The following is a 22,598-nucleotide window of genomic DNA, read 5'->3' as shown; positions in this document are numbered from 1 at the left end:
AAAAGCTGTTTAAAAATGTATTTGATGTCGTTCCATATTTATGAGCAAACACCCCTCGTTAAAGGTTGTTCATGCTTTTTTTTTCCTTAAACTTCATTATTCAAACGGGTCATTGTTGGATCAGCTCGTCTCCTAAATGAGTAATTTAAAGACTCAATAACTTGAAACTAAATAAAAAAACCCTGAATCAGTCTTTTCAGTCAGTGTCTGGTTCAAGGGTTTAAGTTTGAGGCGGGATTTCTGTGCAATCAGTAAGATATCTACAGAGTGAGATGATAAAGGTATCTTACTATCTGATCATTAAGGAAACATGCTATGTTGAAGTGCTGGCTTCTCTGACAACAATGCAGCAGCCAGTATGTCCTCCTTCTAACTTTAGATTCTGCTCCTGAATGCTCTGGATTTGTTTGGACCAGAGAAGGTAGGCGCTTTTAAGACACGCCCCCACACGGCTGTTTTGGATGCCCTCAGTTTGTCAGATATGAGAGCAGTTATCAGGTCAACAGGTGTTGCAGCGATGGAAGCGGTCAAGAGAAGTGGTTCAGATAGAAGTGATTGTACCCGACCTAAAAAGCCTCTGCATGTTTCTAATAAGCTCCACGAGCAGAAACGTGCTCAAACTAGGATCAATATTGGAGATGCTTTTGAAAATGGAGAGAGGTTAGAACACAGAAAGGTTTACAGACCCATGCAGAGCTGGATAAACACTGAAGCTTCAGAGTCCACCACATGGTGACCTGTGTGAGCATCCACTCTAGAGAGGGGGGGGAGACAGCTCTCTATGATGTTTAGAATTCAGACTGCAGTACTCATTTTGACATACTGCTCTTTAAGTTAAATTAAAATGAGCAGCTGTTCTTTTGAAAACTCAAGATGAAAAGCTGTCAAACAGGTAAAACATCATGAAAGTGATGACATGAAAACCTTTCATCGTTACAAGTTGTTCGTTTGTTAACCTGATACATTTAGTCGTTTGTTTATCGTGTAATCTTCTCGGTGCTTCAGATAAAACATCGTGACACAGCGATCCTCAGATAGTTTACTCTCCCACGGGGGCCGAGTGTCAAATCAGGACTTCTGGCAACAACTTTCCCTTCTTCTTGTCCCCACATCAAAGCTGTGGGGCTGCTCCTGTTTAAAAGGCCTGTGTCTAATGGTCCCATTAATAATTCCCCTTGATTTATTTGGAGTTTCATACATTTCAACATCAAACGTGTGCTTTTTTGGTTTGACTGTGGTGAGCTGCTGACTGGCAGAAAAAAAGACCCATTCTTACACCATGAATCTTTGGATAATATCAAATAAACATCCTGGACGCTCCTCCGGTTTGTCCCTTCCTGTTGCTCCTGGATTCAGATCGGCTTGTTGTAGTTATGAGTCGGGATGTGCTCTCTCTCTCTCTCTCTCTCTCTCTCTCTCTCTCTCTCTCTCTCTCTCTCTCTCTCTCTTCTCTCTCTCTCTCTCTCTCTCTCTCTCTCTCTCTCTCTCTCTCTCTCTCTCTCTCTCTCCTCTCTCTCTCTCTCTCTCTCTCTCTCTCTCTCTCTCTCTCTCTCTCTCTCTCTCTCTCTCTGGGCATGTGTGGGTGGGTGTGTTTATGCAGCCAGTTCTCATTACCAACGCTTTGTCACGGCCCTTTGGCGTCTCAGTCAGACACTCAGGATGTCCTTAAGCGCCTTTTTGATACAAACCAGGCCTCAACAAACTCTAATGAAACTCTGACAAAACTGTAATCAAATAGCAGTTCCTGACTACCTGTGTAATTTTAATAAAAGTTTGTTGTTTTTTAAAGGGCTGACATATACAATTCTACAATTCACTTATCAGACTCTTTTATCCAAAAGCGGACGTACATCAGAGAGTAAGAAAACACAAGCAAGGATCTAGAAAAAAGGGAACAATGTCAGTAAGAGCAAAACGATCAGCTTGAGTCTGATTGGACACACAGGTGCTGACAGGAAGTGACCAGAGGCAAAGCACAACATTGAGGGCAGTTCTTGAGAGCTCTAATCAGTATAGAAACCATCTTATAAGTCATCGTTATCAAACAAAAACCATCATCATTACCATCATCATCATCAATAATATGGAGACCATCATCATTAAGTTAGTAGGTATTCATGAAAGAGCTGGGTCTTTAGCTTTTTCTTAAAGGTGCAGAGGGACTCTGCAGATCACATGGAGTTTGGAAGTTCATTCACCACCGGGGGGCGACAGAGGAGAAGAGTCTAGTCAGAACCTGTTGTATAGAGACAGACAACCAGCCCAATCACATTCACACATACGGGGCAATTTAGAGTCCAGCAGTTAACCTAACAAGCATGTCTTTGGACTGTGGGAGGAAGCCGTAGAGACCCACACATGAACGAGGAGAACATGCAGACTCCACACAGAGAGACTCCTGTCAGACGGAGATTCAACCAGGAACCTCCTCGCTGTGAGGTGTCAGAACTAACCACCAGGTTGGTCCAATTGAGATTAAAAAACCTCCTTTTCAAGGGAGACCTGGCCAAGACAGGCAGCAGCAAAAACACGGAATTACAGACGGAAATACAAAGAGAGACACAGTACAATTTACAAAGCACAACATTTTGATTAAAATAGAACCATCTATGAGTCATATCTGGGAATCAGTCGTTCAAACAGCCGAGCTAAAACATCGACATGCTATAGAATCTGCTTCCATGTCTTTCATTTTAGATTAAAAACATTTAAGGACACCAGCTCCTTGAGCTTAAGTCATTCTGCAACAGATTCCAGGCTGAGGGTGCAGAGTACCAAAAAAAAGCCCTTTCTCCCAATTTCTGTCCGAGCATTGAGCTACATGAATAAACTTGACCCTCAGCTGACCTTACAGCAGCCATGGGAAAAAACAACAGGGTCCTAATTAAAGACATTACTCAGAATTAAATCTCAGCCTCGTCTAATCTAAACGCTTCTTCAAAGTCAAAGGGCTCGAGTGGAGATCGGGGGGAGGTCAGAGAGATCAATGGAGGTGGTTATCTGCCCCACAACACGTGCACTAAAGCATGTAGACAGAGAATACATTAAAGGACTGATTGTCTCAAAGTGCATATATCGACTTCAAGTAGAAAACAAACAGTCTGGGAATTAAAGAAAGCGTCGCTCTCCTGGATTTTGATTAAACCCAAACTGAAAGTAAGCAGCTGATTGATTAACATGGACACCTGCAGCAGTGGAGCCAAACCTCTCCCGTCTGAAGTGATATTTTCCACCATTATGCCCGGCCTGATCTGAGAGGTATCGATTTCCAACGCCAGCAGGCGGAGATTCAACAACAAAAGCTCACACAGGCTTGTTAGAAAGCTTCGCTGATTCAATCCGTTTTGGCGTCCACATCTCTCCGTGTAGCGGGATGTGAGCCGTCTTAAAAGCTTTAATCTGCTGCCTCGTCCAAAAGTTGTAAAAAAGGGAAACAATTAATCTGAAGACCGGCGGTGAGCGTTAACGGGCTTCTGATTCGGTGATGTCTCTGTTTTAATGAGGAGTTCATTCAGATGCCAAGACAATGGAGCCTTGAAGCCAAAATATAATGAAGAATCACACACGCAGCCAAGTCGACCCACTTGTTACTCAAAAACTCAACATTTACAACTCAGATATTATCTGGACTTGTTTCAGACCATGTAGATTGGAGTTAAAACCACATATTCTAAAACCGTCAGAGGACATTAATATCCTTTCAAGAAGCTCAGGGAGAACTTTAAAGGTTTATTTTTTGGCTTTTTGTGCCTTTATTGTAGAGATAGACGATAGAGTTGGAAATCAGAGAGAGAGAGGGAAAGGAGCCACAGGTCGGATACAAACCTGAGCCGTCTGCTCGGAGGACTTTAGGAAACCAAAAAAAGTTACAGTAGAACTACTCACCAACAGTGGCCATTAAAAATTGACAATGACAATATAATGTAAGGGGTCAAGCAGTTCACAGGGGTCACAGTTTTCGGTACCAATTCGCTCTCAACAGAACCAAAAAAGTAAACAAAAAGTCGCTGAAGCATATTCTACTATTTTAGGTTTCAGTCTTGCAAATTACAGTTTGTTCCATCTAATCTCGGAAGTTGGACATTCAGAGTTGCCTAGTCCGTCTACAAACCCCCCAATGATGAGAAAAGTCCATCCTCTCCGTCTTCTGCCTGCTCCACTTTTCAGAAAATGTGTGCTCAAACAGGCCGTTTGGAGATTTTCCCTTCATGACATCACAAAGGGCAGTAGCCCCTCCCCCAGGTGGGTGACACTCCCACAGCTAGGTGTTTGTTCTGCCCTCAGAGTCTGCCTTCTCACCGTAAACAATAGGACATGGAGCGAGAAAGCACAGAGTACACCCAAGCCCTTCCAGAGAGGGGGCGTGGTCAGACACAGCTCATTTACATATTTAAAGGTACAGACACAGAAACAGCCTGTTCTGAGCAGGTCTGAAATAGAGGGGTTTATAGACATGATCAAATACAGGATCAGAGTGGATTTAGAACAAGAAACTTCACACACATGTTTTGAGGAGCCTGAGACTTATTTACACTGAAGAAGAGGAGGAGAATATGTCAACTTTAACAACTAAATGAACCGATTATGAATATATTTTGATGTGTTCACAAAGCCTCTGCTTGTACTGATTGTCTTGTGTAACAACTACCACCACTACCAAAAAAAATAACTAACACATACTGTTGATGCCACAGCTTAAGAATAACTAAGTGATGTTTAAAGTGGACTACTGTCCGTTCAAGTTTGATGGGAGCAAATGTAAACGACAGAAGTGATGTTCAGACTCAGACGACAGACGGGATGAACAGCTGCAGACGACAGAGGAGCGGTGGCCACTGAAGACGCCGGTCCAGTTTGAACAGACGGATCAGTAACGACTTCAGTGAGAACTGCACTTACAACAAGTGCCAGAAGTTTAACTCAAGAAAAGAATCTGTTACAAAATGCTTTAAAAGCTTTTCAGTACATGAAATGAACCTGAGACAACACATCCTGAAGTTGGATGTCTATTTTTGTCCAACATCTAAGTCAATGTACTGTATTTAAAAACCAGTGCCAGAAGAAGAAGAAACAGCCTCTCTTCTTCATCCAAAAACTGTTTCTGGACAAAACATTGCATTCGTCTCCATCTGTATAAAGCGTGGTGTTCAGATATCTGATTTTTGATGGGCTGCCTACATTCAGTTCTGTACTATATACCCAGGGTTTCCTCCTTTAGTCATCATCTCATGTCATTAGCAAGTATGACGTTTATTTCTACGTATTTATTACATTGGTGTGTTGGTTTATTTCCAGTTGTACAGAGCAGCCCCCCATTTGTGTAAAACACTTCCTGTAGGCTATGTTAGGGGGATTTCCACTCACTGTCTGCTGCCTTTATTTTGAAGTCAGTTATTTGAATTAAGTTAAAAATGTTAAAATAAGGTGTCATAATAAGTTAGATTTAAAAGATTAAAAACATTTCATTTTTACATTAGTTCATGGTTTATACTGCCATCTATTGGTCATTGTGGGTAGTTAGTTCATTAAGTCACATGCAGTCAGAAGGACAGAGAGACAGAGGATGCATGTTGCTGTTGGATGGTTTTCTGCTACGTTTCTGCCGAGAGATATTAACGAGATATTAACACAAAATTCAAGTCAGAAACTTTTAGTTGTTTTTTTACATGTGCCCTAAGCTTATGCTAAATGTAGTAGCTGACGGTTTTCCTCATGGTTTTGATAGCATGTAGCTTTGTGTTGAATTAGCATTTCTGTGCTTGCTTGAATTTAGATAGCAATGCTTATACTTTATACTTTGCGTATAAATGTATGCTTGTTATCTTTACTGAAATATTGTTATTCTCTTTGTAATATTGCAGTTTTAAAAAAACAAAACGAAAGGAACTCAAGTAAAATCAAGAAAAGACATTATGGAACATTGGAACGTGCAGAAAGGGCAGTACACACGGTCTGCAACGCTGAAACGCGCCTGTTGTTGATCTGTACGCTGATGATCTAAGTCTCTCAAAGGCATGACCAAGGATCCATTACTTCAGTATCCACAGGAGAGCTGCTGTATATGTCAGCTTCTAAAAACAAATATCCTTGACCTTCATTCGTCCACTTCCTGTCTACGCCAGCCCAGGTAAAGGTGAGGCTGATGAAATGCCTCTCGGAGGATTTGGAGGGGGATACAAAAAAAGTTGTTTCCTGCAGCATCATCAGCATTCTGTCTCCTTCTCTTCCATCGCTGAGTGAAAGGTGTGATGATGAGGACACCCTACATTCCTCACCAACATGCTCAAGGACGGTTCATCTCCCCTGCACTGTTTTCCCGCCTGCAGGATCCACCACATCCACGTTTCTGTGCATACTGCCGACATCAGCATGGGGAATCCCTCGAGTAACACTAAGAGACAAAAAGATTCCTTGATCCCTTGTGCTCTGATACTGTGATATAAATAGTCTTTATGCAACATGAATCTGCCATCAAAGCAGAAAAGAAGGTGACTCTTGGGATCCACAGCAGAGGCTGACACTGTAACATGATTTAACCAAACTGTTCTTCACACTATTACCAAAACGCAAGTGAACAAAGGTTCATTTATAGACCACACCACGAATATGAAGCCTGAGTGACGTCACCCTTCTGTTCCTGCAGGGGGCGCTGGAGTCCCATCAATGGGGGTTTCCTTGCTGGAAATGCTGTCTCAGTCTAACTTTCAGTCAACCTAACGACAGGCTGAGAGCTGGAGCTGAGGCGACCAAAACAAACTGCTGTTTGGCCACGCCTCCTCCATACTGAAGCCTCCGCCCTCCTCCAGCGACACACCACAAACCCCCTTCCACTCACGTTCATACAAAGGAGTTTAGCGCAAGCAGCGGACAAAATCGTCCTTAGCTCCTGTGTCCTGCATTGTTGTGTTAGCATGCTAGCTAGTGCTCTTTAGTTAGCTCGTAGCTTCATATTGTTGTGTTAGCATGCTAATGTTAGCGCTCTTTAGTTAGCTCGTAGCTTCACATTTCATGTAAACTGACACAGAATGAGCGTGATCTAAAAACTCTTACTAACATCCAAATAATCAGTGAGTATGTTCTTCTTCTTCTCTCTAGTTCTTGACTAAAACAGCTTTTATACACAAGGGGAGGAGCCGGCCGTCCCGTCCATGTAAACACGGCTCTGACAACAACACAGCCAGCGGGACTCGAGCTTCTCCCTCATTGTAGACAGTCAGGACTCAGAGACACATTTACACAGGACACACTTTATGGTTTATTTATGTGGAACAGTATTTCTTTAAGTGTTCCTATTTTCACTGGATCATGGAAATCACCTCTGAAGCTGTTTTTATTTTTACATATTAAGACTTTTGTGGTCCAACTCTTCTGTTTGACCACCTCAAGTATTCATCATCATCATTATTATATGTATTCAATTTGATTCATAAATAATCAGCTTTTCATCTGGTGATAAAAGGAGAACTTCATTGAATCTCTGCACCAATCAGAGAGCAGCAGCAGCATGTTGCAAAAACACTTGAGCAGAGAGGCTGTTCACCTCCTGCAGCTAAAGAAAGCTCGTCCTTTATCACTCGCCCTTCTTACGTGGGAGCTCTCCTCTAGTGCTTCACTAAAGTGGGACTCTGTTATGAAATCAGCACAAAAACAAATCTCTCAATGACGCGCCTCTCTCGTGTGAATTCAATATGAATAAGATGTAGGGGTCACGCTGATAAAACTGCTGCACCATCATGTTCTGTCAGACGTTCTCCTCGCTCACCAGATGTCTCACAACACCTCAAAATGACTGACACGACGTCACCACACCCGCTTGCATGGACGCCTTTTATGATGAGAGATCTCTTAAGAATAGTAAATCTCACAATGCGGTGCAGCAGCTTCTGACAGGCTGCCGCTAATTAAGATGAAGAGCTGCGACGAGCATTATTAAAATCGATGCAAGTCCAACAAATTTTATATAACGAGGAGACGTAATCGCAAACCGAGAAACAAACGAGTCAGACTAACTCTCTCAGACATGAATTACTGAATCACAAAATGTAATTTTTGTTATTATTAAGAAACAAGTTAAAGTCAAGCCTTTTTTGTATTTTGAAGATGTGGTGTGTTTAAAAACTGCGGTAGATAAAAAAAGACTGTAAACATTGATAAACATTAGAAAGTCTAATGATGGCTAAACATGACTTTTTAAAGGCTTTATATGTGATTTTTTGATCCAGCAGATGTCGCCCTTCAGCACCAGCATGAAACCAAAACAACTCGCGCTGCATTGTTGTGTTAGCATGCTAATGCTAGCGATCTTTATTATGCTGGTATCTTCACACTGCATGTAAATTTACCTGAAATGAGCGTGATCTAGAAACACAGTTAAGCAGTGAGTACAGTATGTTATTCTTCTTTTCTCTAGTCCCTCAATTAAACAACTTTTATACACGAGGGGAGGAGTCAGCCGGCCGTCCAGGCGATGTAAACAAAGTGAAGATAGGACTCTGAAAACTCTGAAAACATCAAAGACAGTGGGACTCGGGTGTTACACCCATTGTAGACAGTCTTGACTCACAGAGTTATTTTCAGAGGAGATACTTGATTTCTATTTAAATGTGAAAAATCACATATAAAGACTTTAAAGGCACAGTGTGTGAATTCCTCCACCAGGGGGCTCTCTATCAAAACAATAACAAAGGATGACGTCGACGGTTAGGGTTAGCCGATCCAAGCTGTCATTGGGAGAGAGGCGGGGTCAGAGACAGACAACCAGCCACACTCACATTCACACATACGGACAACTTAGTGACTTTGTAGACGTCGCTGAACTCAATAGAAAGCCTCTCGCAGAAAGTAAGTTTAAACCTTTTTGTCTCTGGGAACCCGCCCAAAACAGACCGTGTTTTATATAGGTGTGATTTATATTCTGGATTTTACGGTAATCCTACGTTTCCACAGAACGTAACATCCTTGAGAATTAAAACTTTCTATGAACAAAACAAAATTAACACATCCTTGAATCATAATTTTTTTTTTTATTTGTCTCCAGACGAGCGAGCACTCGCCTCCCTTAATGCCGACAGACATTTAAACTGAACCGAGCTGTGCACTTTATTTAGAGAGAACTCGTTAATGGCTCTGACGGTGGGAGGTTATAATTCTCCTGCGTGTTGTTTGTCAGTCTGCGATGGATTCATCAAGTCTAAAAATAAACGGAGCGCTCTGTCACAGTCATTAGGCATCAACATGAACACTGACTCCTCTTGTTCTCCACCATGAAACATCAACCCCAGGTTTTGACAGTTTTAACTTTAGCTTAACAAAAATGATTTCCAACAACACAAATGTTCATGTGTCAAATATTTGGTGTTTATATATTCTTGTTGGAGCTTATAACAACAGAATTTAAATAAAGCTAACAAAGCAGATGACATAATGTTTGTTTGATATTGTGTGAAAATATGCTGTTTTGTTCTTGGGTGACTGTTTAATACCAGCCCCAAGTCAGTTAGCGTAGCATAGCTTAGCTTAGCTTAGTTTAGCTTAGTTTATCTTGGCTAAGTTTAGCTTAGCTTATGTAAGTTTAGCTTAGTTTAGTTTATCTTGGCTAAGTTTAGTTTAGCTTAGCTTAGCAAGATGACTAACACTACACCGTCAGTGTGTTAGAAGTCCAGGGGACTGGCGTCCCGGCAGCAGAAGCCGGGCTCTCGAGTAGACGAGAGCGCTGCCCCAACCTTATGTGGCGCTACTACCACCCGACGTCCCCGACGACCAGCCACCATCATCGGACTACGTCGTCCTTCAACCACCACCTGATGCAGAGTCACCATCATCGGACTTCTTTGGCTTTTGCAGCCAGCCTCAAGTGGACACTTGTAGTACTGCAGCTTCTTTGCACTTCTTTATTGGCCTCATTGTTGCTGCTCAGGTTTTGATCACTGCTCGTCTGCATCAAGGTTTTAAGGTTACAGGTTTTCCATCGCTTCCTGTCTTCATGTCGAGCTGAGCTCACTAGAAAATAATTTATCATTCACAAGGAAGCGAAAAAAATTGTATTTCCTAAAGGGTCAAACTTTTACTTAAATCAACTGATAATAAGAAGGTTTTTTATACTGAGTGTTTGATTTTAGGGTAACTCATGATACAAAAGTCTGGTTAAAAAGATACACAGGTCTGGTTTTTGTCCTCATGGGCACACACTGTACGGGGGGTAAATCGACGTGTAGCTGACATGATTGACAGGTGGGCGCGATGTAACAATGTTCATCAGGAGGTTTAAAACCCGCCTCAGCTCCAGCTCTCAGCCTGTCGTTAGGTTGATTGAAAGTTAGACTGAGACAGCATTTCCAACATGGCGGCTACAAAATATAGAGAACTAAAAATGTATCAAACTATATCAAAGATCAACAGGTGACACCAAACCAAAAAGATGATACAGCTCCATCCAAATCCAAACACAACTTTAAGAACAATTTAACTCAAAAGCAGCAAAATAACATCTATGTAAAATGTAAGTGTTTTTCCCCTTACAGCCAGAAACACAGACCCCCCCTCTGTGCTGCTAATACTCTAGTCGTTACTATTCATTCAACATTTTTAAAAAAACAGCCAACTTGATGATGTCATCCCTTCCTGGTCTGGAGATGAATGGGAAACTGTGGAGCCTCGCCGGCTGCATTCATCAGCCAGACAAACTAACTTCCGTGTTTCCTTTTGAATGAAAAAGTTAGAGCGCGTACAGGAGTGTGTGTGTGTGTGTGTGTGTGTGTGTGTGGGAGAGGGTGCCGGTGTCCAACAAAGGAGGAAGGGGAGATTAGGGGCAACTGTGCATAAAAATGACTGTTTGGAAGCTTTTAGATAAACCCCAATTACAGAAAGTGTAATTGTTTCCCTCCAGAGAAAAAATCATTCAAAGTGTTCAGAAAGAAAATTCAAAGAGCGTGAAGTGAAGGTCAGCTTTGTCTGCCGTCTAACGTCCTGTAAGATTCTTAATCACCGGAGAAACACATTGACACAACCTCTCTGAGAACAAAAGCTGAATTTCTCCAAAAATGTTGTTTCAAACTAATGAAACATTTCAGAGAGAGAGAGGAGAGAAAACTTCCCTTTGTTCACAATGAAATGAACGTCTAATTCATCAGCCTAATTAAAACAAATGACTCACACACAGCGGATAACAGGGGGTTTGTGATTCTACACACACGCAGCACTTTGAGATGATTTTTTTTTCATATTTGTCATCAGTTTAGTGTGTAAGCAGCCCAAACGAGAGGAAGCTCAAATTATAAATCAAGTCCAATTTACGCCTCACTATAACACCTACTGCAAGAGTTTTGTCAGCTCAGCCGCAGGAAGTGATTAATGTCTGAAAGGTCTGGGATTAAAACACTATTTCAGAACACTCTGTCCTACCTTTAGCCTCTCGTTTATCGCTCCTTTGATGGCAGAAACATGCAGGATTCAAGTGGATGTGAACATCTTTTGAAACGCTGTTTTTCCTACATCTCCTGCGTGTAGCTTGTTGACAGAAGAGGTGCTTCATCATCATAAAAAAAAGTCGATAAAGAACGAGGAAAAGCCCCTCATGAGATTTAAATCAATACAGCTGCATGACAGCAAAGCTCTTATTTTCACCTGCCGGCCGGCCGCCACACACACACACGAGATGAGAGAAATAAAAAAAGTGACACAAATCGAAATAAAAAGCTGATTATTTTCACACAATGTTTCATAATGTGTGAAAAAAGAAGCAAACATGTGCTGCCCTGTTTTCACTCTGTGATGTCTCCATCCTGAGTACATGTTGTGAGACACCGGCGCACATCAACACGTCTCCACAGATCTCAAAGTCCTGACTTTGTTCTGTAAATAAAGATTCCTACAGCTCCTCGAGGCTCACATGCACATTCAGTACAAAGTCACCCCCGGCAGCGCGCACACACACACACACACAGCTCGCCTACCTGTAGCCCGCGTCTCCTCAGAATGCTGGACTCGTCCATGGTGTATGGAGCCCCGTCTTATCATGCCTCCCTACCGGCGCATATCCACGCTGCACTGCCTGGCTCCAGCCTCCTGCTCGTTCCCTCCTCTCCTCCCCTCCTTCCCTCCCTCCCTCCCTCCCTCCCTCAGGCTAAATCTGATCTTAGCAGCTGCTAAACACTTCCATCAGAACTTATCTGATTGGAGGGGGGTGGTCAGCTGACACCACCTCTCCTCTGTAACTTCAGGAGTGAAGGAGAGAGAGGGAGAGAGAGAGAGCAAGAGGGAGGGAGAGAGAAAGAGGGAGAGAGAGTGAAGGAGAAAGAGAGAGAGGGAGAGAGGGAGAGAGAGAGAGGGAGAGAGGGAAAGAGAGAGAGAGAGGGAGAGAGAGAGAGGGAGGGAGAGAGAGGGAGAGAGGGAGAGAGAGAGAGGAAGCGCGAGAGAGAGGATAGGCAGGTCTTATTCAGCGTAGCAACGGGTGGGGGGGGGACGAGGACGAGTGGGAGACCCAGGACTCATTTCTCTGCTGCCACGCTTTTTGGGCACCCGAGGTGACCATGAAAACGAGAGGATATCCTTCCCCTGCATTGTTCTGCTCGAACCTCGAGACAATGAATCTGACATCCTGTTTGCAGCAAGCGGTGAGAGAGAGAGAGGCCGAGCGGACCCTCACCGCTCTTATGCCCTCACAAAGTGTGCAAAATGACACACCTGAAGGCTGAGACCGTAAAAAAGTGTAATGAAGGAGAGAAGAGAAACAGGAAGTGTGATGAAGAGGAGCACATGCTGTTTCTCACAGAGACCTTAAAACACATTTTAAAAGCTGCTGTGCAGAGTTTTTAAACTGAAACGATGAGCTCCAAAAAACAAACAAGACAACCAGCATGAAGATTGATTATTTTTCAAACAGCCTGAATCTGCTGCACGAGGAAGGAGTCGCACGAGGAAGGAGTCGCACGAGGAGATCAACAGCTTGTTGCAGAAACATTTAGCGCCACATCAGGTTGGGGGAGCGTCGTCTACAGACCGGCTTCTGCTGCCGGGACGCTCGGTCCCCTGGGCTTCTAACACACTGACAGTGTAGTGTTAGTCATCTTGCTAAGCTAAGCTAAACTAAACTAAGATAAACTAAGATAAACTAAGCTAAGCTAAACTAAACTAAACTAACCTAAGCTAAGCTAAGCTAAGCTAAGCTAAACTAAGATAAACTAAGCTAAGCTAAACTAAGCTAAACTAAGCTAAGATAAACTAAGCTAAGATCAACTAAGCTAAGATAAACTAAACTAAACTAAGCTAAGATAAACTAAACCAAGCTAAGCTAAACTAAGCTAAGCTAAACTAAGCTAAAATAAACTAAGCTAAGATAAACTAAGCTAAGATCAATTAAGCTAAGATAAGATAAACTAAGCTAAGCTAAGCTAAACTAAGCTAAGATAAACCAAGCTAAGCTAAGCTAAACTAAGCTAAGATAAACTAAACTAAACTAAGATAAGATAAACTAAACCAAGCTAAGCTAAGCTAAACTAGGGTAAGCTAAGCTAAACTAAACTAAGATAAGATAAACTAAACCACGCTAAGCTAAACTAAGGTAAGCTAAGCTCAACTAAACTATGCTCAATGCACTCTAAAGAAAACAGGATGAGATGAAACTCAAATATGCAAAGAATCTGTAATATGTGCTGCTTTTTGTCCAGAGGGGGCGCCAAAATCAACACAAACCAAACATTCCTCACAGGAGCTTTAAAACTCAAATCTATACAAGCCAGTTAACCACCACCTTTGTCACTCTTATTACACTTCACACTGCAGGAAAATCTGGGAGGAGAATCCTCAGAAAAAAGGAAATAGTTAAACGCACATCACGTAGCTGCAAGGCGGTGCAAAAAATCAGCAGGAAAATGAACACCTGAAGAAGACCTGCGATCGAAACGCTGTGATGAATTTAAACTTTTTTGAGGCATTTGAGCAAGTTCCTTCTCCAAGATGATCCTCAGAAACATCTGGACTTTTTGCCTCGTTTTTTGGAAGGGGGATTGGGGCGATCAATCAGCCAAAGTCTGCTGTAATGTGATTGGACGGCAGAACACTTTTACCTGGCCATACTCATATGCACCACCTGTAAGCTAACGGCTAATTATGAAGCTTTCTGCAGCTCACCTTTAGCCACCAACGTTAAGAAATTAGACAACAGGAAATGATTCTGATACTGAACTCAAAAAACTATTTTTTTCTGCCCTGTGCCGGTCGTGACATGAGGCTGTTGTTGGATTCTTTAATGAGACTCTCAGCTTTGACAACATTTATGCATTATTACCACTGTGAGCCAAATTTCCGCCGGCTTGAAAAACCTGCTGTGTGGGGCCGATCTGCGTGTGAAAAAAAGCTCCTCTTCATTCAAAAACAAGCCGATGCAGACTCATTATCATGCTGAAATCAACCCTCGAGTCGTAATATATACGACTACATATCCTGTGTCAATTCCCAACAATTTCATGCGCCGCTTCTCTCTCTCTTACGGGCGCCACGCGGAAATTAGTTTTTTTTTGAGGCAGTCAGCGAGTGACCACAGATCGTCACACTCGCTAACTCCATGTCCCCACACCTTCCTGATTTATTAGCATTTGAGAAAAAAAATAAAGTTGTTTCCGCTGCCACGCTGTCAATTCTCTCCTAGAAATTTTGCATTCTGTTAAAGTCGGTGTTTTCTACGCCCCCCCCCCCCCTTCTCTCTTTCTCATTTCCATTCACTGTGGTGGGGTGCTCTGTGAATATTAAGTGGGCCCCCCATTTCCTTTCTTCTCATCTCCAGCCGAGCTCAAATGATTTCTCTCTGAGAGTACGGCTATGAATGACAGAGAAGCACTACTACAGCGTCTGGAGGATGAGGAGGACGAGGAGGAGGCGGAGCTCAGGTGACCACCACATCAACTTCTGCATTTGTGAAACCTGTGCAGCAGAAAGCCGACTGAGGCCGCGCTGACAGTCAATTGTGCTGCTGTGTTGATAAGAGAGTCTGCGCTCTCTGGTTAATCATCCCGTTTCTTCTTCTTTCCTTTTTTTTTTTTTAAATAAACCCTTAAAAACCTCCGAGGCCGAGGATTACAGTCGTCATCTTTTTCAGCTTGAACAAAGCCCCCGCAGACCACCGGAGGGAATTAAAGAAACCCTCTTCTGTTGGAGTGACTTGTCTCCAGTCATTGCTCCGTCTGTCGCTGGTTAAAGAACAATTAAAGAAAAGCCCACAGCGGACAGACAGCGAAGAGGGCGAGCTGGAGGGGGGAAAGGGGGAGGGGTCGTTTGTCTTATTCACTGCAGGACCTCCTCTCGTTTCTGCTCGTCAGCATGTTTCCTCTCGTTTCTTTATACTGTGTTAAAGTCAAATAGTTTATGGGATCTATACAAAGTAAAAAAAAACCTCATCCTCATGTCGGACTCTGCAGCTTCGTCCACCATCTTGAAAATGTTTCAGGGAAACAAAGTGTTGGACATGTGTGAAAAAACTCAGGTAGATTTCTACGACAGAGGATTAGGGCCACGTTAAAAAAACAAAAAAATAAAAATTTACGAGATTAAAGTCGTAAATTTACGAGATTAAACTCGAGATTATTCTTGTAAATTTACGACTTTAATCCCGAAATTAAAAAATTCAGAGTCTGCTGAGCCAAAAAAAAGTGTCACAAAGTCTTTTCACACATGCACTGCTGAGTGTAAAATGAAAAGTGAACATTACACCGTGTTCTAACAGCACGGCCGCACGCTCGCTGTCCACCCTGCATCCATTAAAATATTTCATCCTCTGCTCTGTGAGTTTTTAGTTTCCCCATGTGAACAGTTTGACATCTGGAGCTTTTATTTTGAAGGTGGATAAACTGAAGAGTGGTGCTTCTTTGTTTTTTTCTCCGGTGTTGTCGACACGAGTCAAAGTCTCAACATTTCAATTGGGGGATGTGGATATCATTAATGCATCGTTATCTCCACTTTGTACAACAAGCCAACGAGCAGCTAGCTGCAAAAAGGACAAATTTTAAAATACTTTTTTACCTACTGCAATTGCACTTTATAACGACTCCCCTTTAAGTAAGGACAGAAGACATTTAAACTTTAGCCTGAGCTGCATATGTCATATATCAAACTGTATTGTGGGCTCATGTTTTTTTTGTATGGGTGGATATGTATGTATATATGTGTTGTGTTGTGTGTTTGTATGTATGCTGGCTGCTGGAACACCTAAATTTCCCTGCTGGGATGAATAAAGTTTATCTTATCTTATCTTATCTTAAAAGGGAGAGAAGCGAGTGTCAGCGTCAGGGCTGGGAGTCTTGGAGGATCTCACGATTCGATTGAGAATCTAGTTTCGATTCAAATCGTTTCTGGATTCAAAGTCTACTTTTGAATGAGTACATACTTCAGGATCTCCTCCAGTCATCTGTGAGACTGACTGAACTTCTTGCAAAGTTAAAGAGCTAGCATTAGCACTTAGCAGTGCTGATTAGTTAAAAAAAAAAATCTATTTTGAAAGTTATGAATCGATTTCAAATCTCTGAAGATAAGAATCTTGATATTTACATAAAACTATTTTTTCCCCACCTCTAGTCAGTATAAAGCCCTCTCCTCTCTTCTTACTCGTTCTTCGTCGACGGAGAGGAAAACAGAAACTTGTCGCGGGCGGTCGCTGGACGCTCCGATAGGAAACAATAAACTCAAGCTAGTTTTGTCGATGACGCTCGCTTGTGTCCCATGCTGTTAGCACAGGCTGCTAGCTTGCCGCTTATTCATGTGTTTTATTTAACGATTATTAAGTTCAACTACGACATGATCAGCTAAGTGTCAGCGGTTATTGTGGTATTAGTTAAAAACAAGAAAGCAATGTGAAGAGGTCAAAAATGATCTTCCACATTGTTGCCTTGGACACTAATTGTCCACAAGTATTTATTATTTTGTATTCTTTGGTGTACAGAGGCAGAATGTAAGTTTTTAAGTTGTTTCTTTAGATGACTAGATTTTTTTTTAAGTTGATAGTTAGCAGAGCAGTAAGCTAGCAGCATGACTAAGCATGTTAGGTTAGCTAATTGTTTCTTGTGCCCTATTTAACGTTTTTTAGTCTCTAATGTACTTTTTGCAATTTGTGCTTTATTACAGTTTTTACAAGAAAGAAAGAAAGTAAATAAGAACGGAAATACTGAAAATTCTTCAATAAGTAACAAGAAAAGTTACACCTTGTACTTTTTTGGAGGACTTACACTTGTTAGCTAACTGTCTAGCTCTGAAGATAAGCAACTCATTTGAAGGACGGTATAGTGAGCACATTTTAGAGACGTCTTTGAGTGTGTTAGGCGAGCAGCTCTGAGCGTCTCTGGCCTTGAAGCACAGCCTGCAGAAAAGCCCTCTGGGGAAAAAAAAGTCCAGGGGTTGTCTGTGACTCATTTGCTCCTGGCAGGCAGGTGGGCAGCCGAGGTTGTTTCCTTCGCCTTTGGAGAAAAAAAAAGGGAGAGCGGGACCCTGAAAGCATGCAGAGAGGGGCTGATTGAGTGACCCGCAGCCTCTGCTCGGCCCTGAGCTTATCTGACGAGAGAGGCGACCTGCAGATGTAAGGCTCAGAGGAGGGAAACACGGCCTGCAAGGAGAGCACTAAGCAAACCAAGAGTCAATTCCCTCTGTACAAAGCAGAGCGGAGAATCCATCTGTCCAAAAGCCAGAGGAGAGAGAGAGAATATAAAGCCATGATAAAGCCCCGCAGAGCATGCATCCAAATGGACGAGGAAGGCCTTTAAACCTTGGAAAGAAATGTAAAAAATAGAAACCAAGAGGAGGAAACATGTACGCAATGCATCAACCTCCATCCCCTGCAAGGTGCTCTACTTTAAATAAATCAGAACAGGCATGTAAATGTCGGCCTTTATACGAGGGAAATTACATCAGCTGCAGTCGTCTGGGTAAATCCAACGGGCTTTCTTTTCAATTTCTTTTCCCTGAGATTTGCTGAAACAAAGTCACACTGAGCGTAATGCCGTCACATGATGTGAGTCTTACAGAGCTGAGAAGATTGGATCTCAAGCAGAGCAGACGACTGGGGCTCAATGTCAACGGGATCTTTCTGATGTAGAGCGACAGTTTTATTCATGTGACATGCACAAGTTTACTGTCACATATAAGGCGTGGACGCAATTCTGCTGCTTCAATGTTTCTAAAGTTATCCTGAGGATCACAGGAACGTCTGACTGAAAGAGAAACACAGAAAGCACCTTTTGTGTGAGGTAGCAAGGTCGTCAAAATGTTAGACCCTTGGACACCTTTAAAAACACTTTCAGGGCTAAAACCCACAGCTGCAGAGAGAGAGAGAGAGAGAGAGAGAGAGAGAGAGAGAGAGAGAGAGAGAGAGAGAGAGAGAGAGCCTCTCAGAAAGACACATTCTGGAACCAAGTTGTTGCCGATGTTTTTGTGAAACATAAACAGCGCGCTTTAGTTTGATGAAACTTTTGGTCAACAAAAAAAACCCACATTATTCAACATTGGGTGCCTATGACTTAAATGTTTGTTGCCATGGTGTTGATATTGTTTCATTTTGACTTTTTGGTACAGAAGTTTGAAATTCTTGCACGATGACAGACCTGTAGGGGAGTGTCTTAAGGGTTACATATCCTCCTCCTCTTCTTCAGATTAAATAAGTCTCAGGCTCCTCAAAACATGTGTGTGAAGTGTCTTGTTCTAAATCCACTCTGATCCTGTATTTGATCATGTCTATAAACCCCTCTATTTCAGCCCTGCTCAGAACAGGCTGTTTCTGTGTCTGTACCTTTAAATATGTAAATGAGCTGGGTCTGACCACGCCCCCTCTCTGGAAGGGCTTTGGGTCGGTGCTTTCTCGCTCCATGTCCTATTGTTTACGGTGAGAAGGCCGACTCAGAGGGCAGAACAAACACCTAGCTGTGGGAGTGTCACCCACCTGGGGGAGGGGCTACTGCCCTTTGTGATGTCATAAAGGGAAAATCTCCAAACGGCCTGTTTGAGCACACATTTTATGAAAAGTGGAGCAGGATGGACTTTTCTCATCATTGGGGGGTTTGTAGACGGACTAGAGACACATGTTAGAGTTAGAGAAACATGGTGAAGTGTGTTTAACATCATATGTGACCTTTAATGTTGCTGAAATACAGGGGAGAGATACAAATGATTGCTTTTTTTCACATAGCAAATCTAGCAAATCATAGCAAGAGATTCACAAACTGAGGAACTAAAATAATTATTTAAAACTGAAAGATGACATCAGAAACTGAAGGTGAGTCGTGCAGCCAGGAAGGAGGACAGAGTACTTTAGACAAACAGATCAATAAAGAGCATCGGAGCAGCTTATCCTCCTGTCTTTTGTTAGAAAAGTCGCTGCCCGGGCTGGATAATAGTATTTTCTAACATCAAAGTTGTGCTTGATATTAAAAAACACAAAACCCTCTGTTCTGTGTTGGCAGAAAAAATCCATGATATTTGTTCAAAACGTGATTATTTTTCTGTCCACATACCTCATGTCGTACACACATACTCTGCAGTTGTCTCCTTTTCTGCACCACAACAACAACAACGGTATCAGTAAAGGACATCTGTGAGTACAATTATGAGGGAGAATGAGGGTCCAACAAAGGCCCAACATCAGGATTATGACGGTCTTATCTCCATATCACACCAAGAGGTGAAGTATTGATTTTCTGCCAAAGAGCATCACAGTCAAGAAAGGATGTGCCCCGCGTGTCAAAGAACCATGCACACCCAGGGGCATGATGGGAAAGCATGAAGGAGGGGGAAAAATGGCACACACAAAAAAAGAAAAAAAAAGCAATAACAGGAGTCCTGTGAGGCAAAGAGGAGACGAACCGCAGGAGACTGAAGGACTGGAGGAAGGAACAGAAACCAGGACACACAGGGAGGAAATGAAATCACATTTCACTTCTTTATAACAGCCGTTCACATTTTTGTATCCTTAACTTAACTAAATCGTTGCACATTCACTCTGGAAAACGTTGGTTTAAAGGTTGCATATTAAGCAAAACACACTTCACCATGTTCCTCTAACTCTAATATGTGTCTCTAGTCTGTCTACAAACCCCCCAGTGATGAGAAAAGTCCATCCTCTCCGTCTTTTACCTGCTCCACTTTTCATAAAATGTGTGCTGAAACAGGCCGTTTGGAGATTTTCCCTTCATGACATCACAAAGGGCAGTAGCCCCTCCCCCAGGTGGGTGACACTCCCACACCTAGGTGTTTGTTCTGCCCTCTGAGTCTGCCTTCTCACCGTAAACAACAGGACATGGAGCGAGAAAGATCAGAGTACACCCAAAGCCCTTCCAGAGAGGGGGCGTGGTCAGACACGTCAGTCATTTACATATTTAAAGGTACAGACACAGAAACAGCCCGTTCTGAGCAGGGCTATGTGGGAATGAGGAGTGAAAGAGTTTGTTTCTGAACGGGGATGTTCAGGAGGCGCATCGATGTCAGTGGCCATATTGGAAATACCTTCAATCAACTTAAAACCAGACACAGAGCTGGAGCTGAGGGGGCGGGGCCTTAAGCCTCCTGACAAACAGCTTCAACACGGCGGCTTGCAGTCAGATCGTTCAGGCCAGTACTCATGCATGACTAGTTATCCTTCTGTGAGCTATAAAATCCCCCCCCCCCACTTTCTGTGCAATCATGTGGAAAATAAAAGATCTTTCAGATGAGAGTTTTTCAGAGTTTTCAGCCCTTGTCCTAATCTTTTAACAGTGTTCTCTCTCTCTTTGTTTTTTTAAGTCAGACAAAAAAAAACAGCAGCAGACTCTGAACCTGAACCTCACACATTTTCACTCTGCACATTTCAAGCAGAACCTCGAGCTAACAGCCAATAAAAACCTCTCTGGACACGGATATATCTGCCAAATGTGACCGTGGTTAGAATTGCTTCAGCACATGAAATGCAGCTCCACAGTGTGTGTGTGTGTGTGTGTGTGTGTGTGTGTGTGTGTGTGTGTGTGTGTGTGTGTGTGTGTGTGTGTGTGTGTGTGTGTGTGTGTGCTGCCTGCCCTCCATTCATTCACTGTCACTGAGGCCAGGGTCTAATCTGCTTTCCAGTCATATAACCATCATTATGACAAATGCCACTCCGCCTGTAGAACACACAGGGCATTTCTTTGCGGCGCCGCGGCACACAGGAAACGTCCATTTGATCCTTTTTTTTAATCATCAAACAAAAGTCCTCATCAATGATGCCAGTATTTTCTAATCGGAGAGACAACAAACACATAAACTCTCGCCCTCCTTCCATTCAGAGTCTGGAAGCCGAGGTGTTCTCTCTCTCTCGCTCCACTCTCCAAGGTCAGCCGACTTGCGGTCCTTTTCTGAGCTCGTTCTGCAGGCAGGAGAAAAAACACAGCGGCCGTGGACGGACCCCTGAGGTGTCCCTGCATCAGACTCAAAAAGATGAAGCAGCACATCCTTCATTCAGCTCGTGTCTACACAGGACAAAAAAATGTGAACAGAGATCACCAGCAGCATCTCGTTTTCTCATGGAAAACAACCACAGAGCCACCGGGGGGGCGATGGGGGGGCGAGCAAACAGCATCAAGAATAAGAATCAGGATAAGCTGCGTACAACAGAATCAAGAAAATGGTCCCTTAAGATATTTGCGTTCATACTGTATGTATTCAAATGAGTGTGTGGAGTTTTTTTAAAGCAGACAAAACGCTGCATCACCAGAGTTGAACTCTAAACTCGTCCTTCAGCATTCAGAGTGTCAATTAATCGACAAATGTAATTTATTCAGGCATCAGTTTAAACTGATAGATCTTTATAAAAGGTGTGCAGGATGCGGTTAGACCTGTTGCATCGTGAGCCTTTCACCCACAGAGATTAACACAACAGGTCTGAAAAACTCAATGTTCAAAAGGAGCTCGCTGCAGGCATGCGCCATGCTGGACAGGATACATCAACACGGACAGGAAGTCAGACAAAGAAACGGAGCGTCTGGTCAATTTCAAAATAAAATACAATATTCAAACTCCGATCGTTTCGTAATCGTATTTTTCATCACTTTATCAACATGACGTCAAAACAGGTACTGAGTGAACAACCAATCATCCTAAAAAGGGGCTCAGTAGCTCAGTCTGTAGGGATTTGGGCTGGGAACCGGAGGGTCGCCGGCTCAGGTCCCGGTGCGGACCAAATCTGGAAGTTGGTCTCGTAACTGGAGAGGTGCTGGCTCGCTTCCTGAGCACTGCCAAGGTGCCCTTGCGGGGATCAATGAAGTAAAATATTGGGGCGCGCTGGTGGCGCAATGGTTAGGGCGCACGTCCCATGTATTGAGGCTGTCGTCTCGAGCGGTAGGCCCGGGTTCACTTCCACCCGTGGCCTCTTTCTGCATGTCATTCCCCGCTCTCTCTCCCTGGTTTCCAACTCTATCCACTGTCCTATCTCTGTCTTAGAAGGCACAAAAAGTAAAGTAAAATCTTAAGAAAGACAAAACTACATGTTGTGAGCAGATTTTTCTCTTTATTCCCGCCTGATTTTGTAGTTCTCCTGTGACGTGTGTACATTTACAGTAAGTGGAAATTGGCAGTAACTCTGCCGTAAACCGAGCACGGCCTTCAGATTGGTCTCTTAAGTT

The 22,598-nt window shown here is 42.9% G+C and overlaps 1 protein-coding gene across 4 annotated transcripts in view; it reads right to left on the bottom strand.

Annotated features, from left to right (window-relative positions):
- mast4 (microtubule associated serine/threonine kinase family member 4) overlaps positions 1 to 22,598 on the bottom strand; it is a 129,383-nt gene that overhangs the window by 64,600 nt on the left and 42,185 nt on the right. Inside the window, exon 1 of one of the 4 annotated variants that reach the window (XM_065965310.1) lies at positions 11,952 to 12,054. The exons of the other annotated variants lie outside the window; for them this stretch is intronic. Coding sequence (XP_065821382.1) covers positions 11,952 to 11,990 — 39 coding nt within the window. The 5' untranslated portion in view covers positions 11,991 to 12,054. Of the gene's footprint in view, positions 1 to 11,951; positions 12,055 to 22,598 lie in introns of those variants that run through there. 4 annotated transcript variants of the gene reach the window in all.

The sequence above is a fragment of the Labrus bergylta genome, chromosome 17 (assembly GCF_963930695.1).
Source record: "Labrus bergylta chromosome 17, fLabBer1.1, whole genome shotgun sequence".
NCBI classification, from domain to species: Eukaryota; Metazoa; Chordata; class Actinopteri; order Labriformes; family Labridae; genus Labrus; species Labrus bergylta.
This window is presented reverse-complemented; position numbering and strand designations above follow the sequence as displayed.